The 24,749-nt window shown below is 42.3% G+C and overlaps 1 protein-coding gene across 3 annotated transcripts in view; it reads left to right on the top strand.

Moving 5' to 3' along the window:
* The window catches only part of ADGRA2 (adhesion G protein-coupled receptor A2), a 71,985-nt gene that overhangs the window by 20,900 nt on the left and 26,336 nt on the right, over positions 1 to 24,749 (top strand). For all 3 annotated transcript variants that reach the window (XM_089538706.1, XM_089538708.1, XM_089538707.1), the window contains exon 2: positions 2,635 to 2,706. In XM_089538706.1, coding sequence (XP_089394832.1) covers positions 2,635 to 2,706 — 72 coding nt within the window. The remainder of the gene's footprint in view (positions 1 to 2,634; positions 2,707 to 24,749) is intronic.

Here is a 24,749-nt window from a genome sequence, read left to right as displayed (position 1 = left end):
TTCTCTCTCTCTCTCTCTCTCTCTCTCTGTGTGTGTGTGTGTGTGTGTGTGTGTGTCTGAAGGGTAAACAACACTATGCAACTATGATTGGTACTTAGTGCTTAATGGCATCACTTGGGCCGCCCGAACCTCTGGTTTGGGTCCAGAAACCTCAGGGCCTGGGATGATTCTGAACTGGCCACCCTGTTAGCCACATGTGTTCTGCTTTCCAACTGCAAAATGGTTGGAGAGGATGCAATATGTTTGGCCCTGTGTGTGTGTCTACCTAGCCTCTTGGTAGGAAATTTGCATGGAGCAGCCGCCTGCTTAGTGCTTCCATGCTGGCAGAACATCTCTGGCCAGTCAAGTTCCTTTATCTTGTGTGGTTCAAGTGTCCCGCATCGCCTCATCAACCAAGTCAGAATTTTGGCAATTCCAGAGCTAAGGGTTCTTCAGGCCTTTTTATCCTAAAGTAAACAGTTTAGCTGACCACAAAAGCAGCCTTCTTTGGGCCTTAGTCCAACGAGTGGGAAGCCAGCTGTGCTGAAAGGAGAGGGAGAAAAGGCGAGCACCCACCAATTCTCTCCGCCGCTCATTAAAATCTTTTCTAATGAGCAATTAGTCCTCCCAAATACCGCCTTCTGCCAGGAGGGCCGCCGAGCACCCCATAGCTTTTGACAGCATGCAGCCGTAAGCCACTTCAGACTCTCCCCATCCTTTCAGTCGAGGTTTCCTCTCTCTTTCGTTCAATGGGTCCTTTAGCAGCCATTGGAGCAAAGCAACGGGGCCTACAGGCCACCGTGCGACTTTATGATGGGAGACAACATTCCTAATTTGGCCATCCTCAGGGAACCTCCTATTACCTCCCATGAATATGCAGCATCTCTGGCCTTGCTAGAATGCTCTCAATTGCAGTGCAGGGCTCTCTCCTGTACTTGCAGTTTGCCTGATAACAGGCAAGCAGATTATACTAGAGGTTGCTTCCCCTGGAGATCAGGTTTTTTAAAAAAGAGTAGTATGCCTATTTTTAAATTTATTAAATGTTATTACATATTTTATTAAAATGCAATACAAAAACAAATTAATGATGCAGTACAATTCTATTTGATAGTTTTTTGTGGGTTTTCTGGGCTATGAGGCCATGTTTATTCCTGACATTTCGCCAGCATCTCTGGCTGGCATCTTGTGGGTTTAAGAAGATGCTGTTGTATTGGAAGGCTTGGCTGTGAACGATAGATTTTGCAGTGTGTTTTCAATAGAGTTTGGTTCTTAGAAATCCATGGTGCAGTTGCACAGTGGTATCAAGAAAGTAAATTTGTTGTGTGGATTGTTCCAGGATTTCTGTGCAAGAGGCAGCTTTTTCTGCATAGAAAATAATATTTCGGCGTAGAAACACTCTTTCCTGTTTAGAAAATGTCGTTTTCTGTACCAAAAAAATGACATGTGAATTTTGCATAGAAAAAGTCCTGAACTGAAGATAGGCTTCAAAATTAGCATGGTTTCCAAAACTTATCTCACAGTGAAAGAAAATTGCTACAATCACTTGTTGCTTCCCTTGAGAAGAAAATTAGTGACAAATTACATCTCTAATCCAGACCCACTTAAACTTCCACTTACGCTCATCCTGGACCACCGGTTGTTAAGCACGAATACCTCCTTGTAACATCAGCTGGATCAGGGCCAAGGCAATAAAAATGTATTAAACCTTTTATATAGTGAGATAGTGATGAATGACTGGAACATAGTTTGAATTCCTTGAGTACAATCTTGAGTGCTCATCTGTTTCTATTTTGTACTAATGCTGTATTTTGAATGAGAATGGGAAGAGATAAAAATACCAACACCACTACCATGATACTGGATATAGTAACTGAACTGGAGAGAATAGGGGGTGAGATGTGTGAATATGTGGTGCACATGTACATTTGCATGTGCACCACATATTCCATTATACCAAGTAGTCCATTATACCAAGGTGGCCTGACTTCAGACTAGTTGGAATCCATGCTATTTTTTTATTAAAATGAAATCCCAATCTACCAATCAAAGCCCAATACAAAAAGCAAACACATTAAGAACTGGGTGTCTCTGAGCTTATTTTGAGATGTGGGGTTTGTGGCCAGGACAGAACTTAACTGAGCTCACAGTATTCTCACACTGGAGCCCATCCCTCCCTCTGTTATTTTGGAGAATCCTAATGTTGGGGTGAGCATGTTTAGTTGAATCACTGAAAAATCTGCCAACAGATCCTGATTCACCTTCTTATCTCAGACTGTCAAATCTGAAGACAGCTTCCCAGCTTCCCTTCTTTGATATTCATTCACTGTTAAGCAAGTTCAATTTTTCGCATCCTGGGGGTCATTTCTACTGAATGTTACATTTACTCAAATGACTGATATGGAAGCAAACACAGTTAACTGATGAAGCATTTCACAGACTGAGCTATATATAAGTGATACATGGTTGGGTGGAGCATCTTCATATTGGCAATCATTTCATACATTCATTGTATGCACCATTCCTAGCTATTCCTCTCCCCAAAGAGCTAGAGATGGCTGAGGACTGCACAACTAGCACCTTTAAGCATTTAAGCCATGCTTGTCTGGTTAACATAGGATTAATAACTCACTCCATTCTCTTTCTTTCTCTCTGCAGGCTTTTGAGCAACAACAAGATAACAACCTTAAAGAATGCCTCTTTCTTTGGACTGAATGCTCTTGAGAAACTGTAAGTGCCATTTGCTCCCATTGTGTATTCTATAGAGTTCTGGGTTTCTTTACGAAAGACCGGGAAATTATCAGCCAAAATGGTAGGGGCACATATTCAACTAACACCACAAGAAATGAGAAAAAGGGTAAATGTTGGTAAAGCAAATGCAAGATGTGTTTTGTGCCCACACAATATTAGGCAATGGTAATTTGCTACAAGTCTAATGTCCTGGGTTCCTGGTGCCGTAATAGAGAATAGATACTTATTTCTATGTTCAGTCTGGGACATCAGGTGTTAAATAAGAATGGGCAAGGGATTCAATTTTAGTTCATTTTTCATAAAAGTTTGCAAAAGTTGGAACTTTCATTATATTCAGGATGAAAACTACTTGTAAAACTGAAAAGTTTAAACTGATTTACATAAAGAAATTTGACAGATCTGTCCATCAAGGAACAGGATTCTGAATACTGATGTCTTCCAATTCCGGCTTTGGACCATGTGTATTCAACCACTTTATGAATCTAGGTTGTTTCTTCTTTCTTCTTCCCCCCAGAGATCTTTTTCATATCCAGCATCTGTATGCCAGGCAGGTACAACATGATCCCCTTCATATAGTAGTGGGGTCAGTGCACTGAATCTGGTCAATGCAGATGGGGGAGAATTTTGTTTCTATTGATTTTTAAAGACTTGACCAAGTTGTACAAATGTCTTGTTGGGGAAGGAAAGATCATAGGATTTTAAAAAGCCCAGAACAAGAGAAAGTAAAACTCGTTCTTTCCCATCTCAGTATTAAAATGCATTGCACAAAAGGAAAAAAATGTGGGTTGGAAAATATGTTGGATCATGTTGAATATACAGGGGGGTGTTTTGGTGACTGGAGTGATGTGAACAAAGTAGTATGAGGTAATAGGATAGGATTTGGGAGACATTCTTTCAGCTTCACTTAGCTCACAGGATTGTCATGAGGATAAAGTGGGCAGATGAACCGCCATGTATGTGCATTTGAGTTCAGTGGATGAAAGATGGAACATACATGTCACTAATTAATAAAACAAATAAGTAAATTTTGGTTTGAGCTTATTCCGGCTTCTAAGGAACTGGAACCAAACAACAAGAAAAAACATGTTTCAGTTGGATGAAAAAGATAAATTTCCCTCCCCAAGCACCACAAATGGAAGTCCCCACCTCAAGATTAGTTTGAAATCCCTCCCCTTCCCCAAGATCTGCTTATGGATTTCCCACATCAACCCCTATTTCATCTTGGAAATGTACAGAGACAGTTCACAGGGAAGTAGATTGGGTGGTCCATGCCTCAAAAGAGGGGAGCAGCCTTGTTCCTCTGGCAGAAGGCTCTAAGACAAGGCTGATCTGTGGGGCTCAGTGTGAAAAGGAACATTGTCCCCCTCCAACAAAGTCAACTTTCGTATCTCCTTATGAAAGGCATCTTTATAGCTCAAGGGTTTTATAAGGAGAGATTTATGTGTGTGCATATGCCCCCTATCCTCCCTCCTATATGGATTCGATCCGTAGGTGGGTGAGGAAGGGGCTTTGTTGCCACACTGAGGAGGGTTTGTTCCAAGATCCTGAGTTTAAGTAAACCTCCTGCATCCCAATAGCAAATGTGTGACTATGGCTTGAAGCATTACTGAATTAGGCTTAGAAGTAGAACTTCTTTAAAGGTTGAGAGAATGAGGGTGTGTGAAATGAAGCAGACTGAAAGAGAGAGAGTGGGAATCACTATTGCTAGATCTGATTTGGGAACTGTGCTCCAGTAGACAATGAGTCAAACAGGACTTCTCCATTATCACCATCTAGGCTTGTCTCTCCAGGAAAGAATGGGGTAACTGTCAAGCAGTGCTTCTGAGTCCCACCCCAGTGAGGTGGACGATGGTATCAAAAGACCAGTGAAACCAACAGATAACAAACTTTCCCTGCTCAGTTGCTAGCAAATGCCTTTCCTCAAAGCTTCTCTGTCCCCTAACCAAGCCTAAAAGCAGATTGAAAAGGACTGGGATAATCTTTGAAATCCAGAAGTCCCTGAAGCTGGGATACCACCACCAAGATCTAACATCTTGCCAAAAAATGGAATTCTTGACACTGCCAATCATTATCCATTATGGAGGAATCTGGGGAAGACTTTTTTTCCAACAGAGACAACTGTCTCCTTTAGGCATGGTGGAACCCTGTCATTTTGTACTTTCTGGGCACCAAGGAAGCTTGCACCCATGGTACAAAAGCAGTGTTTGATTAGGACTGCCAGGTCAAGACAATCCCAGGCCCTGAAATTCCAGCACTAAAGCCTAAGACCCTTCGTGATGTAATGGGGGGTGAGTGGGTGCTGTTCATGACATATTCAGCACCACCCGCCATTCTGCAGAGTGAGTCATTCAAACAAAAAGTCAAGCCTACAATTATGGAGTGTGTGTGTGTGTGTGTGTGTGTGTAGCACACTTTTTAATGCACTGTTCTTGCTCTGAGAGTCTTCTGTCTTGCCCTGAAGACCAGAGACCCAAGGACCTAGGTCCTGAGATCTAGAAACCGTGTGCTGGATGCAGCTGTCAATGCCTATAGCAACACAGCTGGATCCAAAGCAGCTAGACCGATTTTCACGCATTATCTTCCTTGGCCATAGATGGAGAAAATCTGTATTATCCCAATAATATGCTATTAATTTAAGGTTATAAAGACTGCAAAATTAGAACAACCATTTTAATCTTTTATATCTTTGCCTTTCCTCCCAAGTCAGATTGCTGCAAACAGAACTATTTGCCCCTGCTTCAGTCTACAGGGCAGGTTGGGGCAGAGACCTATTCGTGTTTCCAAAATGGAGAAAAAAACGTTGAAGGCATTAGCTGTTGTTTCTTTAATGCAGATTTATTTCTTACCCATCTCCCCATTTTATGAGGATCAGCTATACCCCTTGGATCCTGGCATAAAGCTCTCATTAATGGGAAAGGATTACTGTTCACCCAAGGAGGAGGTGAGGAGGCTGCAGTTTGGAGCTGTTCAGAGCCAATCTCCCCATCCTGGGATGTCTAAGCCCAAGTCTGAGCAAATCAGCATCAACGTTTGGAAAAGTTGCTTTCTGTTGGACAACCTCTCCTAGAATTTTCCAGCTGGGGGTTCCTGGGAATTGTTGTCCAAAAAAGTAAGGTTTCCAAAGTATTACCAGTACTCTTTGACACTCCCCTTAGTTAAAGAGAGGCCTGCTGCCTTTTGACTGAGTCTATCCATTTCTCCTCCCAACCAACTGATTGGCTTTGTGTTGGCTAGGCAACCCTTGAACTTGACTCCCGAGCCGTGTTTCTTTTGGCATCCCCATGCTCCCTCCTCCCCACTTTTTGACTGCCAACCTGGAAAACTGTGTCTAATTGGGTTGGACCCCAGGGTGCTGAAAATCTCTTTAAAGTCTCATTGTTCTGGGAGCCCTGAACAAACAGCCAGACCTGATCCTCCGTGTGCTCCAGATGGCATTAACCTCACGGTCACCTCTGGAATGTTCAAATTACATTGGGAGACCAGAGCTGTCAGTCAGAGGATGCTGAATGCCTGCCTTCATGCCTTCCCTGCCAGTGTGGGGTTGTAATTTTACCATCCCAGCTCTCCATAGCACTGGCAGTAACAGTTGTAGGATAGCTGGAAAGATAGTTTAAGAACAGGGATGTTCTCATTGGCTTGTATTGAGAGAGATGAGTATGTGCGTATTAATTGGAACTGCCCCTGCTAAACTGGATCTGGGGCTCCTGTCTCTCCCCTCCTCCAGATATATAAAATAAGCAGTTGGAGCATTTGATTGCAGAGATGGAGTACAAGTATTAACTGATCATCTAGACTGTTGCAGTTTTAAGACTGCACCAGCCTCAGTAGTCTGTTCTTTTCTTCCAAAATTTGTTTCTGTCACTAGATGTCTTCTGTTGCCAGACTTGGGATCGGCTCTAATGCCTTTGAGTGGGAAATGATATGGAATTTCCACCTAGTGTTGCTTTTCTCATTTTCTTCATCTTCATCATTATGATTACCCTGCCATGCAGGAGGATGCATTTCTTGAAAATTTTCCCCTCTTACCTGCAGTCGATATATTACAGAAATGAGAATCATAGAATTTCAGTGCCAAAGAATTTGTTCTGGATTTTAATACCAACCTACTGAGAAAGGGTGGTGAATGGGGGAAGAGTTCCTTCTCAGCCACTCATTCATTCACCACTGGGCCTGGCTGCTGATGGCACCAGCAAGGAGGGTCAATTAGTGCCAATTGAGATGATGGCCTTTGTGTCGCAGACACTTCCAACTAGGCTGCGCCCTGTTGCTCGCTCCACTTGGGCTTGACAAGCCGCCAGCGGATGGGAACCAACACTCTGTCACTGTGAACCTGAGCTGGGCTTGAACCCCTGACCTGGTGGGGGGAAGGATTCCCCTTCTTCAGCCATTACTTGCTTTACTCTCTCCACTTTGTACCTTGCAATAGTGGAAATTAATCATGCTGTGACACTCCTCCCTCCCTTTCTTCTAGAGATTGCCCTCTTCTTCCATGTATCTGGCTGAGGGCAAATGGTTTGGAATTTGTAACATTTTGCTCCAGTGCTGATCCTTTAGGACAAATCACTGGCAAGACCTTTTTGAAAGAAATATATATAAGAGGACTTAATGCTAACCAGAGTCTCAATTCCTTATTTATTTGTTTAAATATTTATATCTTGCCATACATCCAAAGATCTCGGGGTGGCTTATAACAAAAGCAAAGGAAAACAATATACAATAACAATATTTTTAAAAGATCAAAATATATATTAATTCAATTAAAAACCAGACAATTTCAGACTAGTTAAAGCAACTCCAAAGGGTGCAGCCATAAGACATGTGCAGCCTGGATAAAATCAGTTAGGTCTGAAGGCTTTAATAAGCCAGGTTTTAATATAGTGCCAAAATAATCCCAATACTGGTGCCAGTTGGGACTCCCAACAGGAAGGAATTCTACAACTGGGGTGCCACAGCAAAGAAGGCCTTCTTAGATGTCCTGCTACAATGTATTTCCTTTAGTGGTGGGACACAGTGGAAGGCCCCTCTAATAGGAGCCTTATTGCAGAAAAACAGTTGTAAAAGCATGTCTCTTGTCTAATAGACTTTTCCAACATGACAAAAGGCATGCTTATACAATCATCTCTCTTGGGAAGAGAACAAAAGTGGCATGACAGCATGCAGAGAGGCATGGAGAAAGCTGGTATTCTCCCACTCCCTTCTTTTCTTATACAATAAGGCTCTAGATCTCAGTTCTCTGGCAGGCATACATATAGAGGGCCATTTTCTCAAGTATCAAAGTCCCAAGGCAATTTTCCACAATTGGTCAATTACCTATGAGAAGAATGCTCAATTGGGAGGATTTGGGTTTTTAAAAAAGAGATTTCCATTTTTAAAGGGGAAACTATTTATGTCTTACATATTTTCCTTATATTATTTGCTCATTAGTTAAATTTATTTAACTGAGCTTGGAGCACAGTGTCGCAAACAAACTTGTTCATTTCAGGAATCTTAGGAGTCCATCAAGCTGTCCCCCCACCTCTGGGCTTTTCAGTGCAAACATCCCACAGCGTTTGGCCACCTGCTGCTATGGAAGAGAATAGAACTAAAACACACAGTGGAAATGCCAAAGTCAACAGCCTCTTTGGGTTGGGATGAAGTGTAGGCTTGGCGTCATGCAGTCCCTTGTTTCTTAGCTCAGCCTTTTGCAGTGGCTTACCATATGGGAGGTGCAAGAATTAGCCCTCTGTCTGTTGAACATTCAGCTGGAGAAAAGCTGAATGGCCTTGGTCTCTTGTGTGCATGGTGCGGCAGCTATAATTGGAGCCTTTTCCTTTCCAGAAAGACTTGGGTGGGGTTTATGCCGCTCACCCAGGGTGGTTTTAGTCTCAATGATAGCATGAATCGAAGGCTGCCTAAAGCAAACAGTCAAGAAAGCTTCAATAACTGGCAATTCTAAAATTGGTAACATTCGGTGTATTTGAGATGTGAATAGGTACAGACATATTTCCTCCACTGGGAAAGATGACTGATTATTATTTTTAATAAGTATAAATAGCTTCCTAGGAAATGTCTTATGGTTCTTTATTTGCAGTTAATGGAATTGTGCATACTTTACCCTGTTCATTTTTACCACCAAGGATAAGGGAGATGTTTCCTTTCAGTTTGTTTTTGATAACCGCTTACCAAAATTTTGCAGTTTTCCCCCCTATATTCTGAATGGACACATCATGAGAGTATTTATAAACCTCATCTGGTGGAGGATGAAAGAGAGGGAGGAATCTTACCCTTCCCAATGGGGTCATGCAAAAAGTAATTGTTGCAGTCTTTCCTAGCTTGTGTGTTCTTCCTCATTGATGACTGTTGCCATCTTGATGTTGTTTGGCCACACAAGTCCCGATTTTCATATGTGAAATGTTGGTGGGTGTGCTAGTCATATTTGTCATCACCCATCCCAGCCAACCTGGGAAAAGGCAACATAATCAATACGAAGAAATGGGAGCAGCAGGGAGTGTCAAGTCAAACTTGGACATCTCTGTTTTAGCCTCAATCTATAGCAGTATCATTCTCTAGATGAGCAATCTATTCAGTGGCACCATAAAGGCAGGACTTTGGAGTATAGGCCCCACTCAGAGAGTGAGCATTGCATCTTCAAATGTAGCTCGGCTGGAAGGGAAGTCAGCACATTGCCTTCTAATACAGGGTCAGGAATTGTGTGCACCCTGATATTGTTGAACTGTACCTCCCAGCATTCTTCTCCATTGCTATGCTGGCTATGGCTGTTGGGAGTTGCAGTTCACCAATGTCTGTAGGGTCACATAACTCCCACCACTGTTCTGGACGGTGAGACTGAAGTATGCCACAGTGTCCAATCTGATCTAGTGGAATACATGGGTTTGTGTGTTCTTAACCTTTCCTCTTGTGCTGCATATCTGCAGAAAAAAGCACCCTTCCCCAATCAGTTCATTGCTGTTCAAGGATTCAAACTCAATACTTAACTTGTAGGTTGTGATCCTGGTGCACAGCTAGCTGGGGGTAAGTCCTATGTCCTTTAGTGATAACTACTTCTAATATTCAGAGACAAAGCCATGTTAGTCTGGAATACCAGCATGCAAAGGGATCTTGTAGCACCTTTGTAACTACCTGTGTGAAAGAAGTTGTAATATAAGTTTTTGCAGACTTAGGTGAACTTTCTCTGATACATGTTTCACAATTAGAAAATCTTGTAATCTTGTGTACACTTACCTGGAAGTAATCCTCATTAATATCAGTAGGATTTCAGTTAGTCAGTGTTATTTCAGGTTCTTACAAATTTTATCAAAAAGATTGACAAATTAAAATCTGATCAATTCTATAATTCAATTGGACTTACATCTGGGCAGATCATGTTGTTAGACTACAAATGCTAAGTATACTTAGGAAGGGTATGCTCTGTTGAACACAGTGGGTCTTACCTCCAAGTAAAAACATGTAGACCTGTGCTGTTAAAATCTTTGTTTGACATCTTTAGCTCTGCTACAGCCTCTGGAAATCAGATCTCAACTCAAATGCTAGGAGGAGCAGGGACAGAGGAAGCTTTTGCTGTGGACATACATATTATAGGCCTGTACATTTTTGTGATGCAAATTACCATTTGTATAAGAGAGGAATAAGCCTTCCAAATTGCACCATCTCAAACCCATGTCTGGGATCTGGAGAGCAATTGCAGACAGAGGTTTTTGTTCGATTGCAAATGAAATGGCATTTCCTGTTTGCTAATTGCCTCTTTCCAAATGTTAGCCCTATTGTTCTTTTGCATGCATCTAAGCCATATTTCCAGAGCAAACCCACATCATTTCAAGAGTAAGATTTCCCCAGCAGTTTCCCTGGAGAGTAGCACGCACTCCTTTGGGTGACAACCACTGGTGGGTAGCTGCTTTATACTGTTTGAGAAGGAGCTGCATGGAAATTTCCTAAACCCCTTTCACAGGAAGAGTGTCTAACTGTGACATAAGGCACTGCCATTGCCTCTATTTAGTTCCCAGTGCTAAATCGCACCCATTTATGCTTTGGCTAGCAGTTTGGTTTCATTAGTCTTACCTATGGGATGTCATTATGGTTTGGAAAATATATAGCGGAAAGCAACCTTCCATAAGGAGAAATGGAAAGTGAAAAGTTAATGAAATCCTGAAAAGTAATTTTATTATCTTATACTCAAAGGGGCAATCTTTCTGTGTTGTTGTTGTTTTAATTTTTAGGTTCATGGCTGCAGTCTCTTGGGGTGATTTATTGGGGACTGTGTATTAGCAGTGCATGGGGCTAAAGCCAAGCATGTGGATGAGCTTCAAAAAAGGCCAACCCCATCCTTCTTCTTTCTCTGTTTCTGTCAGTGGTTTCTTTCTCCCCATCTCTTTATTTTCACCTCCTTTTTGCTCTGCTTCTTTCTCAACCAGTGGGCTGTTGGGCATGAGACAGATTGTTCTTACAGAGGGCTTTTTCAATAATAATAATAATAATAACAACAACAACAACAACAACAACAACAACCCGCCTTGCTCCCAGTGCAGGGACTCAAGGCGGCTTACAAATCTAAAACAGTCCAAAGTTAGGGTTACTTAAAATTAGGGCTGAGGATCACAGGTTCCCCACTTCTTTGTGACACCAAGCTTTATATTGGCCCACTACAGACAGGCACCCATATATGTACTCCGTATGTACGTACTAGGGTTGCCTGGGGGCATCTCTTTTAGATGCCTGCAACCCTAGTACATATGGAGTACGTACAAAATGGCGGCACCTTGTTCACACGGGCGCCACCATTTTGACGTAATGGATGCCCAGGTGACGTTGCGAGTGCACCAGTGGTGCACTGCGGCATCACTAGCACACCACAAAAAGAAGCCACTTTTTGCGGCTTCTTTTTCTTGCCAACGCCAAGCCACGCAGTATATCTGTTGCGGCTTGCCAGCGGCACAAACGGCACCACCACCAGACCGTCCTTTAAGGATGGTCTGTAGCGCGCCTCTCTCTTTTTATTTGTGACATGGCTTCCTTGTCCTTAACTCCTTTAGGCTCAAAGGGCACTTCAGTTTTCCCCCTGCCCTTAGTGTGTTTCTGTTCTTTTTGTGGGAAGGAATCAGAATTTAGGGAAATTATAAAGGATTTCTGTGCCAGTTAAAGGGTTAATCCTGATAGAAAGTGACAGCTGTGAACTCTCACACTGAACTTAGAAATATGTGTTGGCTGATAGTAACCAGATGTCTTGTGCAGAGAAATGCAGCAACAATTGCAAGGAGTGTGTGTTTGTGTGTGAGAGAGAAGAGATTTACCTTCCAAGGCATGAAATAGCGGCCAAAGGTTCAGGACATCTGTGAGTCAGTTGTCCTGCTCTCAAAACTTATTTGGCTTAAGCATTGCAATAGTTTAATTGATGCTCCAGTGCATGCAACTTAGTTTATGTTCTCCTTGCTCTCCAAACTGCCATTTGTTTATTTCCTTGTTAACTTGATTTGGATGTCCTTTTGATCGCCTTCCAAAACTTGGAGGTGATGAGTTACAAGGAACATGGTTATCTGCAAACTAGCTTCTTTGGGGGGGATAATAAGGGGGTTATGCAGTCAGACCTCAAAAACAATGTAGCAAACAACAGCTAAGTTACTTTTTTTGGTTTATGGATAAACAGTTTCAAATTAGTTTCAGAAGTTACTTTTAAGAAAAATTTTAGCAGGACTTTTTGAAGTTTTATGCCATGTTTGAAGTTTCTTCCATCAATCCTAAATGTTTGGATTACTTTTCAAACAGGGTAATGAGTTATAGGAAGGAATTGGTTTTAAAAAATTGCTTTCCAAGTTCTATTGACTTCATGGTTCTGATGTAAATAGAGACTATTGCCTTTCAGTTTCCTTTTCACTACTATTGTGGTGGTAGGCAGAAGTTAGATCTGGACTTGTACATCTATGGGCATTAGGTCTAAATCAGTAAGGATTTCTGACTCTTGATCATTTAACAATAATAACAACAACATGACCCCCTTCCACCTGAATTATACGGCTACAGTTTCCCCAGAAGTCCATAGAATGGATATGTCAGATATCCCTTATAAGGGATCTCCCCATTTGAGGACTGGAAAGCATTTCCTTTTGTATAAACTAAACAAGAAGTCCCAAAACCTCTATTTGGGGCTGACGGTGGTACCTTTATAAAGATTGAAATCATATAATAGATGAATGTGGACAATATGTTAATTTTACAGAGGAGCACAAGGTTCCGTTAACTGAAACCAATACTGTCATTGCTATTTGTCAGTAGTTCCTCCCTGATTGTCAGCACCTCATCTTATGAATTCTGTCTGTCCCTTATTGCTGTTTTGAAAACCTGGCAACCTTATGTGCAGATGACAATTCAGGAAGAATGCATTTCAGTGTTTGCAGAAGTGGGTTTCCATGTATGCAAGTTGTATAGTCATAGATTTTCTGTTGCAGTCTTTACATTTTTTGCAGATGGTAGACTCCATGGAGAGAGCCATACTTCGTGGCTGTACATAAGATTTTTAGGCAGAGTTGGTTGAGCGTGTGGCCATTGGAGATGGGAGCAGATGGTGCAATCTTGACCTCTTGTTCAACAAACATTCATTCCCCCCCCCCCTTGTTTCTCTTCTCCATGGGATGTCTGTCATCACCCCGCATGAAGACTTGGCTCCTATTTGTATTTAAAATAGCTTGTATACTTTGCCACCTTCAGAACATTTTCCACTCGATGACCCAGTCTTTCCAGTTTTATAGATAGAGATCTTGGATGAGAAAGGGGAGAGGGACTCATCAGAAGATTACCCAGTGAATACGTGGCAAGCTTGAGATTTCCATTTTGGCACCTTAGTCCAATGAAGTCCCTAACCAGTGGACTTCATTGTCTCCTCCTTTCCTTCCACCTCCCTTCTTCTTCTGACATGCAATATCACTGCCCCCATTCTCCTTCGCTAGAAAGCTATGCATGAGCTAAGATGTTAGCTGCTTTTGGTTTCACATAGTTGGCATAACTGGTCCAGATTCTCAGTCTCTTGGTCTCACAGTTTACATGAGAACTGCCAGCTTGTGCCAGCTGTGGATTTCGCCTGGTGTCACTGCCTTTTCCAGCTGGCCTGGGAATGGCATTTGTCATTAACCCCAGCCTTTCTGAATGCAGCCTTGTTGGAAACGTGAAGCACACATTCCTTTATTTCTTCTTCCAAATGTCTGTGCTTGCCTCTAGCATTCCCAGGAAGTGAAGGCTGACTTGAACAGAGCCATGCTGTTTAGTTCAGCTCTTTTCGGCTGTCTTTTGTTTATGCTCTGGGTGGAATGTTGGGTTAAAATCCCAGAGACACAGATGTCCCATGGGTACTGGGGCATAGGAGTTTATATTATCTTGTTCGTACTACGAAAGTCTCTGGTTTGTGTCCAAATTGCTCTCTCTGTAGTAGAATATAAGTCAGCTCTGTGAGGGCTTTGCCAGCAGGCCTTGCTTGAAAGAAAATCCAAAATGATTTATTGGCTCTGCTGTGGAAAAGCTCTGATTTGAGTGTTTCCTATGGAAAAGAGCTTCAACAGAAGTGGTATTCAGAGTTGGATACTGCCTTTGATTCTGGAAACAGTTTATGCTGATGCCACTAAATAGGTTCTGATGCCAGTTGGTGCACTGAGTGTGGCCTAGAGCCTGCTGCCAGTTCTAACTAGAGTAGACCCATTGAATCAGTGGGATGTACCGTCTGTTGGCTCACCATTCAATAGTTGATTGAATGAGTCTGTTTTAGTTAGGATGAATCAAGAGGATGCCAACCTATATGTGTTTTCTTCAGGATACTGAAGGACGATTCCCGGGAGACAAGAATACCTTCAGAACCATGATAGTTATGGATTACAACTCCCATGATTCCTCACCACTGGCTATGCAGGATATAGCTGAGAGGAGCTGCAGTCCAGCATAATCTGAAGCTGGTTGCCTTGCCCAATCTAAAAACATGCCAGGAATAAATACATGCTTTTACTCTAACCCTCAGTGTGTGTGTGCTCAAAATTAAAATACAATAATTCAGTGGACAAATATGTATAGGATTGTGACACTGATTTGCATCCATGGCTGTGGATGTTTTAAAGTCATTGATTTCTGCAGCCATGTGATCCCTCTTTATCTTTTGCTTATTTACCTATCCAGGTGAGCAGGAGCTGTCCTTTCAGCACTATCCTCCACCTGCCTCACCTGGAGTGTTTTTTCGTCTTCTGAAACTGCTGCCAAATGGGGTTTTACTGTAGATCATTCAGCAACAAACTCTTTTGCCTCCTTTAGCAAGGCTAATGTCAGTTGTGCTGTCAGGGTCCAATTCATCTATCTGCCTTTCAAAGCATGTTTTCATAGTTTGCAGGTAGTAATGTTGGTCTATTGCTCAAAGAAGTGCCAAAAGGAATTGGTCTTTGAAGGATCTGAGTAAGACATTTGTATATGTTTGTCAGCTTTTCTGGGTTAAAATCAGGCAAAGTTATTACACTAAAGTTAAAGACTATAATCCCTGCTGATGTCACCATTTGCTTTGGTTTGTCTTTTCATCCTTTTTGACAAGTGTGTGTTTTCTTAGCCCTGCCTATGCCTGGTCGCCTTTAGGATGAACACAGTTCTTGCTGGAAATTTGTACGTTCTTTGGCTTTGTTTTCCCTTTCTTTGTCCTTTATGTCATTTCTTACATGCCCCTAAGTTTTACTCTTGACTTATCCACAGGTCATATCAAAATCCATAATTTTGGACCCCAAACCTGCCCTCAACTTATACATGAGGTCAACTTATAACTGAGTATATATGGTACATAGGTTATGTGTCCCTAGTAGGTTACTACCCATTTTCCGTTGCAATGGAAGGAAGATGGAGGACAAAGATCTATCCCAAAAGAGGATTTTGAGCAATTGTTGATCATTGTAAAGGATGAAGTACATCAGAACATCTCACCTGTTTTTACAGGGCTGTCATCTCCCACTTTTTAGGTGACTCGGTCATTCAGTAACTGCATAAAACTTCAAAATGGCTGGTGCTTTTCAGCAAAGTGGTAACCTTGCTTCTAAAAACCACCTGCTGCTAAAACTTCTCCTTTGCTGGCAGCTGTGGCTGGGCAGTTCAATGAAGCAACAGTCCCCCAGGAGACAAAGGAGGCCTTCAGCAAGCAGAGGTCCACCATCTAAGCTCAGGCAAAAGCAAACTGGGAGGGAAGGCCTTTATTGTCACAAAGGAAATGAGTCTCCATCTACAGAGAACAGGGCAATCTTTGTTCGGGGAGGTTGTGTGACTCCTGTGGGTTGACTCCTGGCTGAGCATAGATGCATTGCTGTGTCTGTTACTGTACATTGTGGAATATGGTTTTTCCTTTCCAGTTGGATGAGTTTAGAGAGGAGATATTTTCATCTGTCTCCAGCTTTTCTCAAGCCCTATTTGAAATGGAGACATGCTGCCAGTTGGTTTGTCCATATGAGAATGCTTGATGAAATGTGGCTGAGATCTGGAAGAGAAAGAGATTCCTGTTTTCCATCTGGAAATGTGTTTCCCTTTACCTGAGCTTCAGGATACTCATAAGACACTTTGCTGTCTGAGACAAAGTGCAAAATGGCTCCCCAGCTTTGTGTTTCATATACAGAAGCTGGCAGGGCTCCCAGTTGAATCTTACCTAAACACTCCCAATAAGACAGCATCTCATTTATTTGTTTGTTTAAATATTTCTACCCTTGATATTTAAAGTAAAACCGTGTGGCGTAGTGGTTTCAGCATTGGACCAATACTCTGTGAGACCAATGTTCAAAGCCCCATCCAGGCATGGAAACCCACTCTCTCAAACCCCCTCTGAACAAATCTTGCCAAGAAAACCCTATGGTCACCATAAGCCGGACATAACTTGAAGGCACACAACAGCTAGCCCTCCATATCCTTGTATTCTTTATCCACAGATTCAACCATCCATGGTTTGAAAATAGTAATACTGTATATATATTCCAAAAAGCAAACCTGAGGTCCCAATCCATTTAGAGCTTTAAATGTCATCACAAGCACCTTGAATCTAAACCAGAAATCTATTGGCAGCCAGTGCTGTTCTTTTAAGACTGGCATCATAACTTGCAGAGTAGCTTAGGGAAACCAAAGACAGGCCATGTGGCGCTTACATCTCTATCCTTCAACAAATGAGAATGGGCAAGAGTCTCAGGAGGAACATCCCAGGGAATAATGTTGCTTCTCCACAACATGTGTCACCTGAGACTGTTACTTCAGTCTAGTTATTGTCAGAGCCACCCCAATGAATAGAGTAATGAACTGAAGGATAGTGTACTGATAGCAGAGCTGTATGGGTTTGTCTTCACTTTGTCTTTGAAATTACATCTCGAGCTGGGCGTTATTAAAGGGAAGCGTCTAATGCTTTGTGCTTGAACAGAGCCATCCCAGCTGCGTCTAACTTAGTGGTGTTGTCAAAACCTCACATATTCTGGTCCAGAAATATGACTCTCGCAGGAGCTCACAGGGCTCTCAAATTTGGGATGAACAGCAAAGTGAACTAGGTTTTTCTATTTATTTATGGCATTTATTTACTGCTTCCTGGCACACCATGGCCCACCAAAAGAGAAGACAGAGAAAGAAGAGATACTATATCACTAAGGTTTGAATCTCTGCTGGGCCATGGGAAACCACTGGGTTACCTTGGGTAAGTCACATTCTCTTAGCCTCAGAATAGGTGAAAGAGAAACCCCTCTGAACAAATCTTGAAAAGAAAGCCTCATGATAGTTATGCCTTAGGTCTGCCATAAATTGAAAACAACTTGAAGGCACACAACAACTGGGAAGGGCAAGATTCCAACCCCCTTTCCTCTTCCCCACTGAGTTAATTGACTGCAAACCACTTTACACATTGAACTGAGTTTCCAACAATTGAAATATGCTGACAGTGATGGGGAAAAGTGGCAGGAGGAGGAAGTAACACAGATTTTAAAAAGCAATATTTGATTGCTGTTGATGTATGCCTTGATGTCGTTTCTGGCTTAAGGTAACTCTATAGGGGGAACCTTTGCCTTTCTCTGAGGCTAAGAGAGTGTGACTTGGCCTGGGTTTCCATGGTCCAGCAGGGATTCGAGTCCTGGTCTCCAGAGTTATAGTAAGGCAAAGGCCTCTGAACAAATCTTGCCAAGAAAACTGTGTAATAAGCTCACTTTTGGGTCACCATAACTCAGAAAGGACTTGAAGGCAAACAACAACAGCAGCAGCAGCAACAACAACAAGGGAAACATGCCGTCATGAGATAGGAACAAAGCAATAATGGAATTAGCACAGTTTGTTCCTGCTATACTATACCTCATGGTGTGATAAAGGCCTTATTTACAGCGGGTTGTTACACTGATAGATGTTGCTGCTTTTAAGCTGGAAAAGGCCATCTTCTACCCTTCTTTGTGTTGTGGAACACAGAGGGGCGTGTGTATGCGCGCGCGCGCACACACACACATTATCATTTGTGCATGCATGTTATCATTTGTGCATGCACACTGTGAGTAATTACTTTTAAACACTGTGCAGCTGCAGCCATCTGTATGGTGAAGTATGGCAGCTGTTTGACAGGAAAAAGAGCAGGAAATGAACTGGAGCAGGAATGCAGTGCTAGAATTACAAGGGGAGCAAGGAAAGGAGTTTTGTTCCCCTTTCTTTATGTGATTCTCTTCCCAGCTACTGTTTTACAAGGCTTCAGAGGGATGCATAGTTTGGCTACAGTTGTAAGGAGTTGAAGGCTTCTGGATTTCCATCCCCAGTCACATGAACACTGCTGCAAAGGGGCGAAAACATTCATATTGCATTATATTAAAACCCTGAATTCAGTTTGTATCAATGGAAGTAAGCGGAAGACAAAGGGGAAAGGAGGAGGAGGAGAAACTGGAACGTTTTAAAAAGCAGCTGCAAAAGTGGGATAACAGAGGTTTTGCAGGTGTGTCCCTGCCAAATCAAGACAGTAGGAGGGTATACATGAAAGATCTGTGATTGAATATTTGGTACCGATATTTGATTATTTGATATTGGTCACATAATAGTTTAATCACAGGAAACCATTTCAGCAGACATTGATATAGAAAAGTGGACTAAGCTGCCTTTTTTCCTAGATGGGTAGGCTAGCCAGACGAGTGCTAGACAGCCTGAAAGACAAACAGATGGGTCCTTGAACAGATCAAGCCTGAAGTCTCCTTGGAAGCCAAGATGATGAAACGTGAGGCTGTTGTACTGTGGCCACATCATGAGAAGGCATGGCTCATTAGAAAAAAGAATAATGCTAGTAAAGGTGGAAGGCAGTGGATAGAGAGGAAGACCGCATCATATGGCTAGACTCATAGAAGTCATGAGCATAGTCTGATATGCACTTAGAATCATAGAGTTGGAAGAGACCACACGGATCTACAAGACTTAAGCATAGTAGTGGAGAAAAGGAGGACTTCTTCATCTCTCATCCAGAGTCACCAGAGTAGGGGCCAACTCAAGGGCAGTTAACCACAACAATACTGGCAATGAAAATGGCAGATGGACATTGCTGGGGGGAGATAGCAATTCTTGTTTGAACACGGTTTAGGGGTGGTGATTCAGTCTGAAAAAAGAAGGGGCAGAGCAATCCATATATCAGCCAATGATGAAAGGCAGAGAGGGAGGAAGAGGGGAAAGCTCCTTCTCAAAGTTCTGGCTGTTAAATTTATTGCACACATCTGGAAGGGCTGCTGGGGAAAGAGTTAACAACAAATTCAGCCGGCACAGGAAGGAAATCCATCTAGATTTCACAAGAAACTAAATGTGGAAAGGGAAAAGGTCTCTCGCTCTGTGTGCATGCATTTTTTTATTTTGACTTTTTGTGGACAATGACAATTGGATTATAGTATATGCACCTGGATCTGGCTGTTTCTTTTAGAGGAAACATCCAAAAAGGACACAAATTGGAAGACAATGGCTGGTTAGACTCTTGGTGGAGAGCAGGAAGCACTACATGCAGCCTCAGAAATACTACACTGAAGCCTGTTTTTCCAGATTCCTAGTAGTCCAACGCTATACCACAGTGACTCTCTACATGCATCATCATCATCATCATCATCATCATCATCATCATCATCATCATCATCATTTTACTCTGCCTCTCCCATTCAGATTGAGGCGGTATGCATATATTCATACTGATGTTTTTGTATGGTTTTTAATCTGTCTTGGTTTTAGTAATTCCACCTTGAGTGGGAAAATGAGGGATATAAATGAATTATAAAATAAATAAAAGCCAATAATCAAGATCATCAAGAGACTGTATAATTACAAAAGCCAGGGCAACACAACTTCTGAAGTTGGTCTCCCAAGAAAGCTATTGGTTGGGTTCCAACAGTAATTCTTGTGGAATGTAAACCTCCATCAGTGTTATTGTACTGGGCTTCCATGCTCCCCATCCATGCAATGGCTAATTAGTTGGAAACAGTTGTTGTAGTAACCTGCCTTTGAGTTGACTTTGACTTATAGTAACCCTATGAATGAGACATCTCCAAGTCGCCCAATCCTCAACCAGAGGGAATCATAAATTGATGAAATTATCACAGAAGCAGGGGGAATACACAACTATTCCTGGTTGGTAGAAACATAAGAATCAAATTATGTGCTTTTTGGTGATGTGTGATTGAATCTCCTGATGTTGTCATCTTGTACTCTGTTTGGCAAAGTCAGTAATTTTACTTCTCCACATGTCATAAAACAATGCATCACAGCTGTGGATTCCAACAGCTCTATAGCAATTCCCACACATCTGCATCTACTTGCAAGATCTGCTAAAAGGAAGCTAGTGGAAACTTTTGAGCTTCCTTCAAGGAGAGATCTAGACAGAGGCCTTTTGTTGGCTGCCTTGAGAAGAGCCCTTCATTCTTAGTTATCACATGTTTATGAGATAGTTGCAGCTGAAGTAACAACTTTGCCCTCAGGGCTTATGGCACATGTTCATTCTCCCTTCCATTGCTCTGCTCAGCACTGTCAGCTGGCCTGTAGATGCTATGATATCTGATTTCTACACACAGGGGTGAGCTTGGATTCTCCAAACTGGCATATTGCTACAGCTGGAATATTACCATTCACACCTGGCCCTGCTGCATAGCATTAGTCGGCTGCTGGGGACCCATCACACATACACCTATGCTGAGCTCACTTTTAAAAAATTAAACAGTGGTAGAAAGTAACTAGGATGGGATGCCAAGCGCATGAGTCTCTTGGTTTCCTTCCTTTGTTTTGTCTTATTCCTTATCTCCCAGAAGTTGGAGCGTAGCCTTCATCCCCACATGTTATCATGATCACCAGCCATTCGAGTTGCCAAAAACACCTCTATCCTTGCAAGAGAAAAGCTGTATACTCCCACCACCCATTTCTCTTTGTTTATTAATTCTCTGAAATAAAACTTCATTTAAACAAAGGGCCTCTGGCCTACGGCCATGGCTGGGAAACATTTGTGCCAAAAGGGAAAAGAGTTCAACTTTTTGAAAAATTATCCTACCCTTCCCCAAAGGAGTTTAAGATGGGAACACATCATGTCTTTCTCCTCCTCCCCATTTTACCCTAGCATTGATCCTGTGAGGAAGGCTAAGTGAGTGACTGGTTCACACAGTTTTGAAGGCTTCTCTCTGCAGTATTGGTCTGACACTTTAACTGCAACACTATACTAGAGCTCTTATGCTCCAAGATAACCCAGTTGCCCATTTAGCACCCATTAGTTGTATATACTGTGGCAATTTTGCAGATTAGGGAACAGAGATTCAGCCTATGTTGGGCTGGTGGACTACAGTCACTTTCAAGACTCAGATTATAGCCTCAGTTTCAGCCCTGAAATAAGATCATGCCCTCTAACATGTCACAGATGAAAACCAGGACACATGTGGCCAAGCGACATCAGAATTTGGTCCTGATGGCAAGGGTTCTTAATGCAGAGGAACACACAAGTTAGGAGAGTCTGCAGCACTTTGCTTTCCCCTAAGCCTACTGTGAAAGGAACGTTTTATCTTCTCCTTTCCTTTTCTGCCATCTTTATTAATAGAGTGAAAACTACTTTTGGATTCTGAACTCAGTTTGCAGCAACTGAAGTAAGCTTGAGGACAAAGGGAGAAAATGGAAGAAGAGAGAAACTGGGGCATTTTAATAGTTGGTGAAAAAGTGGGACAACAGAATAAGATTAATCAGGACTGACCTTATCAAGTCAGGACAGTTGGAAGGTATGCTAGATACTTGGGTGGCATTAGTGGTCAGTCCAAGTGCATTTGCACAACCAAGGCTAGTGAAACAACTGTGTCCACTCCAACTGGCCATGGTGACATATGCCTTAGGTACATCCCATCTGGAATATAGTAATGTGCTCTCCAAAATTTACTCATTTCAGAAACCATGATCTCAGTCCACTTCTCCGCCAGCTGCTAGAATTATAGAATCATAGAGTTGGAAGAGACCTCAAGGGTCAACCCTCTGCCATGCAGGAATACGCAATTCTGTTACTTGTGGGTATGAGGGGAAGAGAAGAAGAAACCTTATTATATTATTCACAAGCACATGGAATAGCATGTTCACTTTGACAACTTAAAAACCTAGTTGCAAGTCATTTGAAGTTTGAAGGTCATATTAGTGGGCAATAAATACTGGCTGACTGCCTCAAGTAGGAAAATGATAATAAGAGGGTGACCTACAATAGAGTATCGTGAAACTGGGCATGGCTGTCTGATACAGATCCTGAAGGAAAACACTCCACACTTGGCAATATTTTGTTACAGGACCCAATGTGTGTGTAGCAACAACAGCCGCAAAATCTGGCAATAATTTTTAAGTTGAGAACTAAGAATGTTGTAAGCATGCCCATTTCCCCCCCCCCCCCCGTAAAATATTGGACAATATGGTTCTTAGAAAGACGGTTTTTGTAACGCACACACTGTGTGGTTGTGTATGTGTCAGGCATTTGAAGAAGAGCCCTTTCTTAATGCTTTCCAATCCTGGTTTCTGAGTCCAGCTGTCTGCTTGGGTTTAAAGGAATGGTTTCTCTTGCAGCTTTTGTTCTTTTCTGCTTTAAAGTATGATTTAGAGCAGCAGCTGTGGGGAACATGGTCTGCCTGACTTTGCTCATCTCACCTTCCTCCAGAATCTCAGAGACTTGGGGGCAGAGGAAGAGAAGAAAGTAACAGGTTAATGCCTGGAAGACTACAGATTCTGATCTTATCACTAACACATTTCCAAAATGAGTAATCTGTAAGTAAAGGGCCTGCACTTTTGCCTGCATCTACAGACAATGAGGGAACGAGATTTATCCAGCATGGTAGTATACCCTCCAACCAGGGCGACCAGATGGCCTCCTTTTCTAGGACATGCCCTACATTTTGACCTTCTGCCCAGGAGGAATTACAAAGTGTTCTCCATTTTGAGCATGGCTAAGAAGCATGCAACAAAATATCCCCCATTTGCATGGCCAAATTCAAATCATATAGCTATTTCCAGTGTGAAAAAGGCTAGTTGTACCTGCCTACCACATAACTGTTAAACATTTAGAGAAGGGGAGGTGTGGAGAGGTGGAAATCCTAACCCAATGATTCAAGTATATTTGAATACACAAAGACCAAACTTTTCAAGAGCTAACGTAAGGTCTCTTCCTACATGATTCTGTGAAAGATGGTCTTGCAAGTGCATGCACATGAGGCCAGAGGTTCTCTTCTTTTCCAGAGCAGGGTGGAAGCACTTTCTTTCTGCAGCGTTCAGTCTGCCTGACTAGAGCTTTTAGGCATATGGGTGGCTGATGTATGTGTGTTTTCCTTCTTTCTTATTACATGGCACAAAGTGTGATGGAGAAGCAACAATTAACTGGGGAGTGGAAGGGCCAGATGAGGGATCTTAATGAATTACAGAACAATAATGAACCTCCTGCAGCTACAAGCATGCTTTGATGTGAAGTTAATATGGCAACGAGTGCCTTTAGGCTCTGCAAACTGCCCCTCATGTCAACCTCCTTGTCTCCCTGGAAGGAAATCCATCACTGTATTTCACAGCAAAAGAAAAGAAAGATAAAAGATGCTCTCTGATGTACAAGATCAATTCTAGCAGCAGGGGCTTAGTCAGGAGATTGTGGGTATAAAACTGCAGTTCAGACATCCATGTGTGATTATCATCCCAGTTTTTATTAATGCAAAGAAAACATTAATATACCTGCACATTTCATGGGGACATGTGTGACCAAGCAACGTTGGTGTGTGGTCAAGGTGGCAAAAGTTCTTAATGAGGAAAAACACACAAGCTATGAAAGGCTGCAGCAGTTTGCTTTTCCCTGAGTTTATATAAGGTAGGCCCACCATGGCACTACCTTTTGGCAGTGGTGGGATTGCGTTCTCATGTGAAGCCAGAGGCTATGCAATCTACCTCTATGACTTAGGCAGGAGAAAATGCATGAGAAAGTTAAATGAGTATCATTCCTCTATGTATAAAAAATTTAAAAGCTGTCAATAAAATGTTAACAGCAAAAAGTACAAACACAACAGAACCTGGATATATGCTTCTTTTAGGAGACATTGGCCTGATACAGACAGGCCAAAATAAAGCTGCTTCGAGTCACTTTGCAAGTATGCTGTTTAAATGATACATGTGTCCTAAGAGTCCAGAAGCCACACAAAAGCCACACTCCAGTCTTAAGGAATGGAGTGCAGCTTTGGTGCAGCTTCCAGACTCTTAGGATGCATGCATCATTGAAACACCATACCTCCAAAGTGACCTGAAACAGCTTTATTTTGGCCTGTCTGTATAGGGCCATTGGAGCCAGTGGGTCTATGTTTTGCCCCAGTGTCCAAAGAAGAGGCAGCCCACCATCCATCGAGAATAATAACCTAAGATACAGAGCTTGGAAAAGTAAACGTCTGGGATGACAATGCCCAGAATCCTGCAGCCAGCATGGTCACTAAGAATGGTGGACTAGACTCTGGGACTTGTGGTTAATGGAGCAAATGGCAGATAATAACAACAGAGCGAGAGGCTTACACTCTGGATTGACCTTTCATAAGATTTGG

The sequence above is a fragment of the Sceloporus occidentalis genome, unplaced genomic scaffold, assembly GCF_023333645.1.
Source record: "Sceloporus occidentalis isolate IW3139 unplaced genomic scaffold, rSceOcc1.0.p SCAF_9, whole genome shotgun sequence".
NCBI classification, from domain to species: Eukaryota; Metazoa; Chordata; class Lepidosauria; order Squamata; family Phrynosomatidae; genus Sceloporus; species Sceloporus occidentalis.
This window is presented reverse-complemented; position numbering and strand designations above follow the sequence as displayed.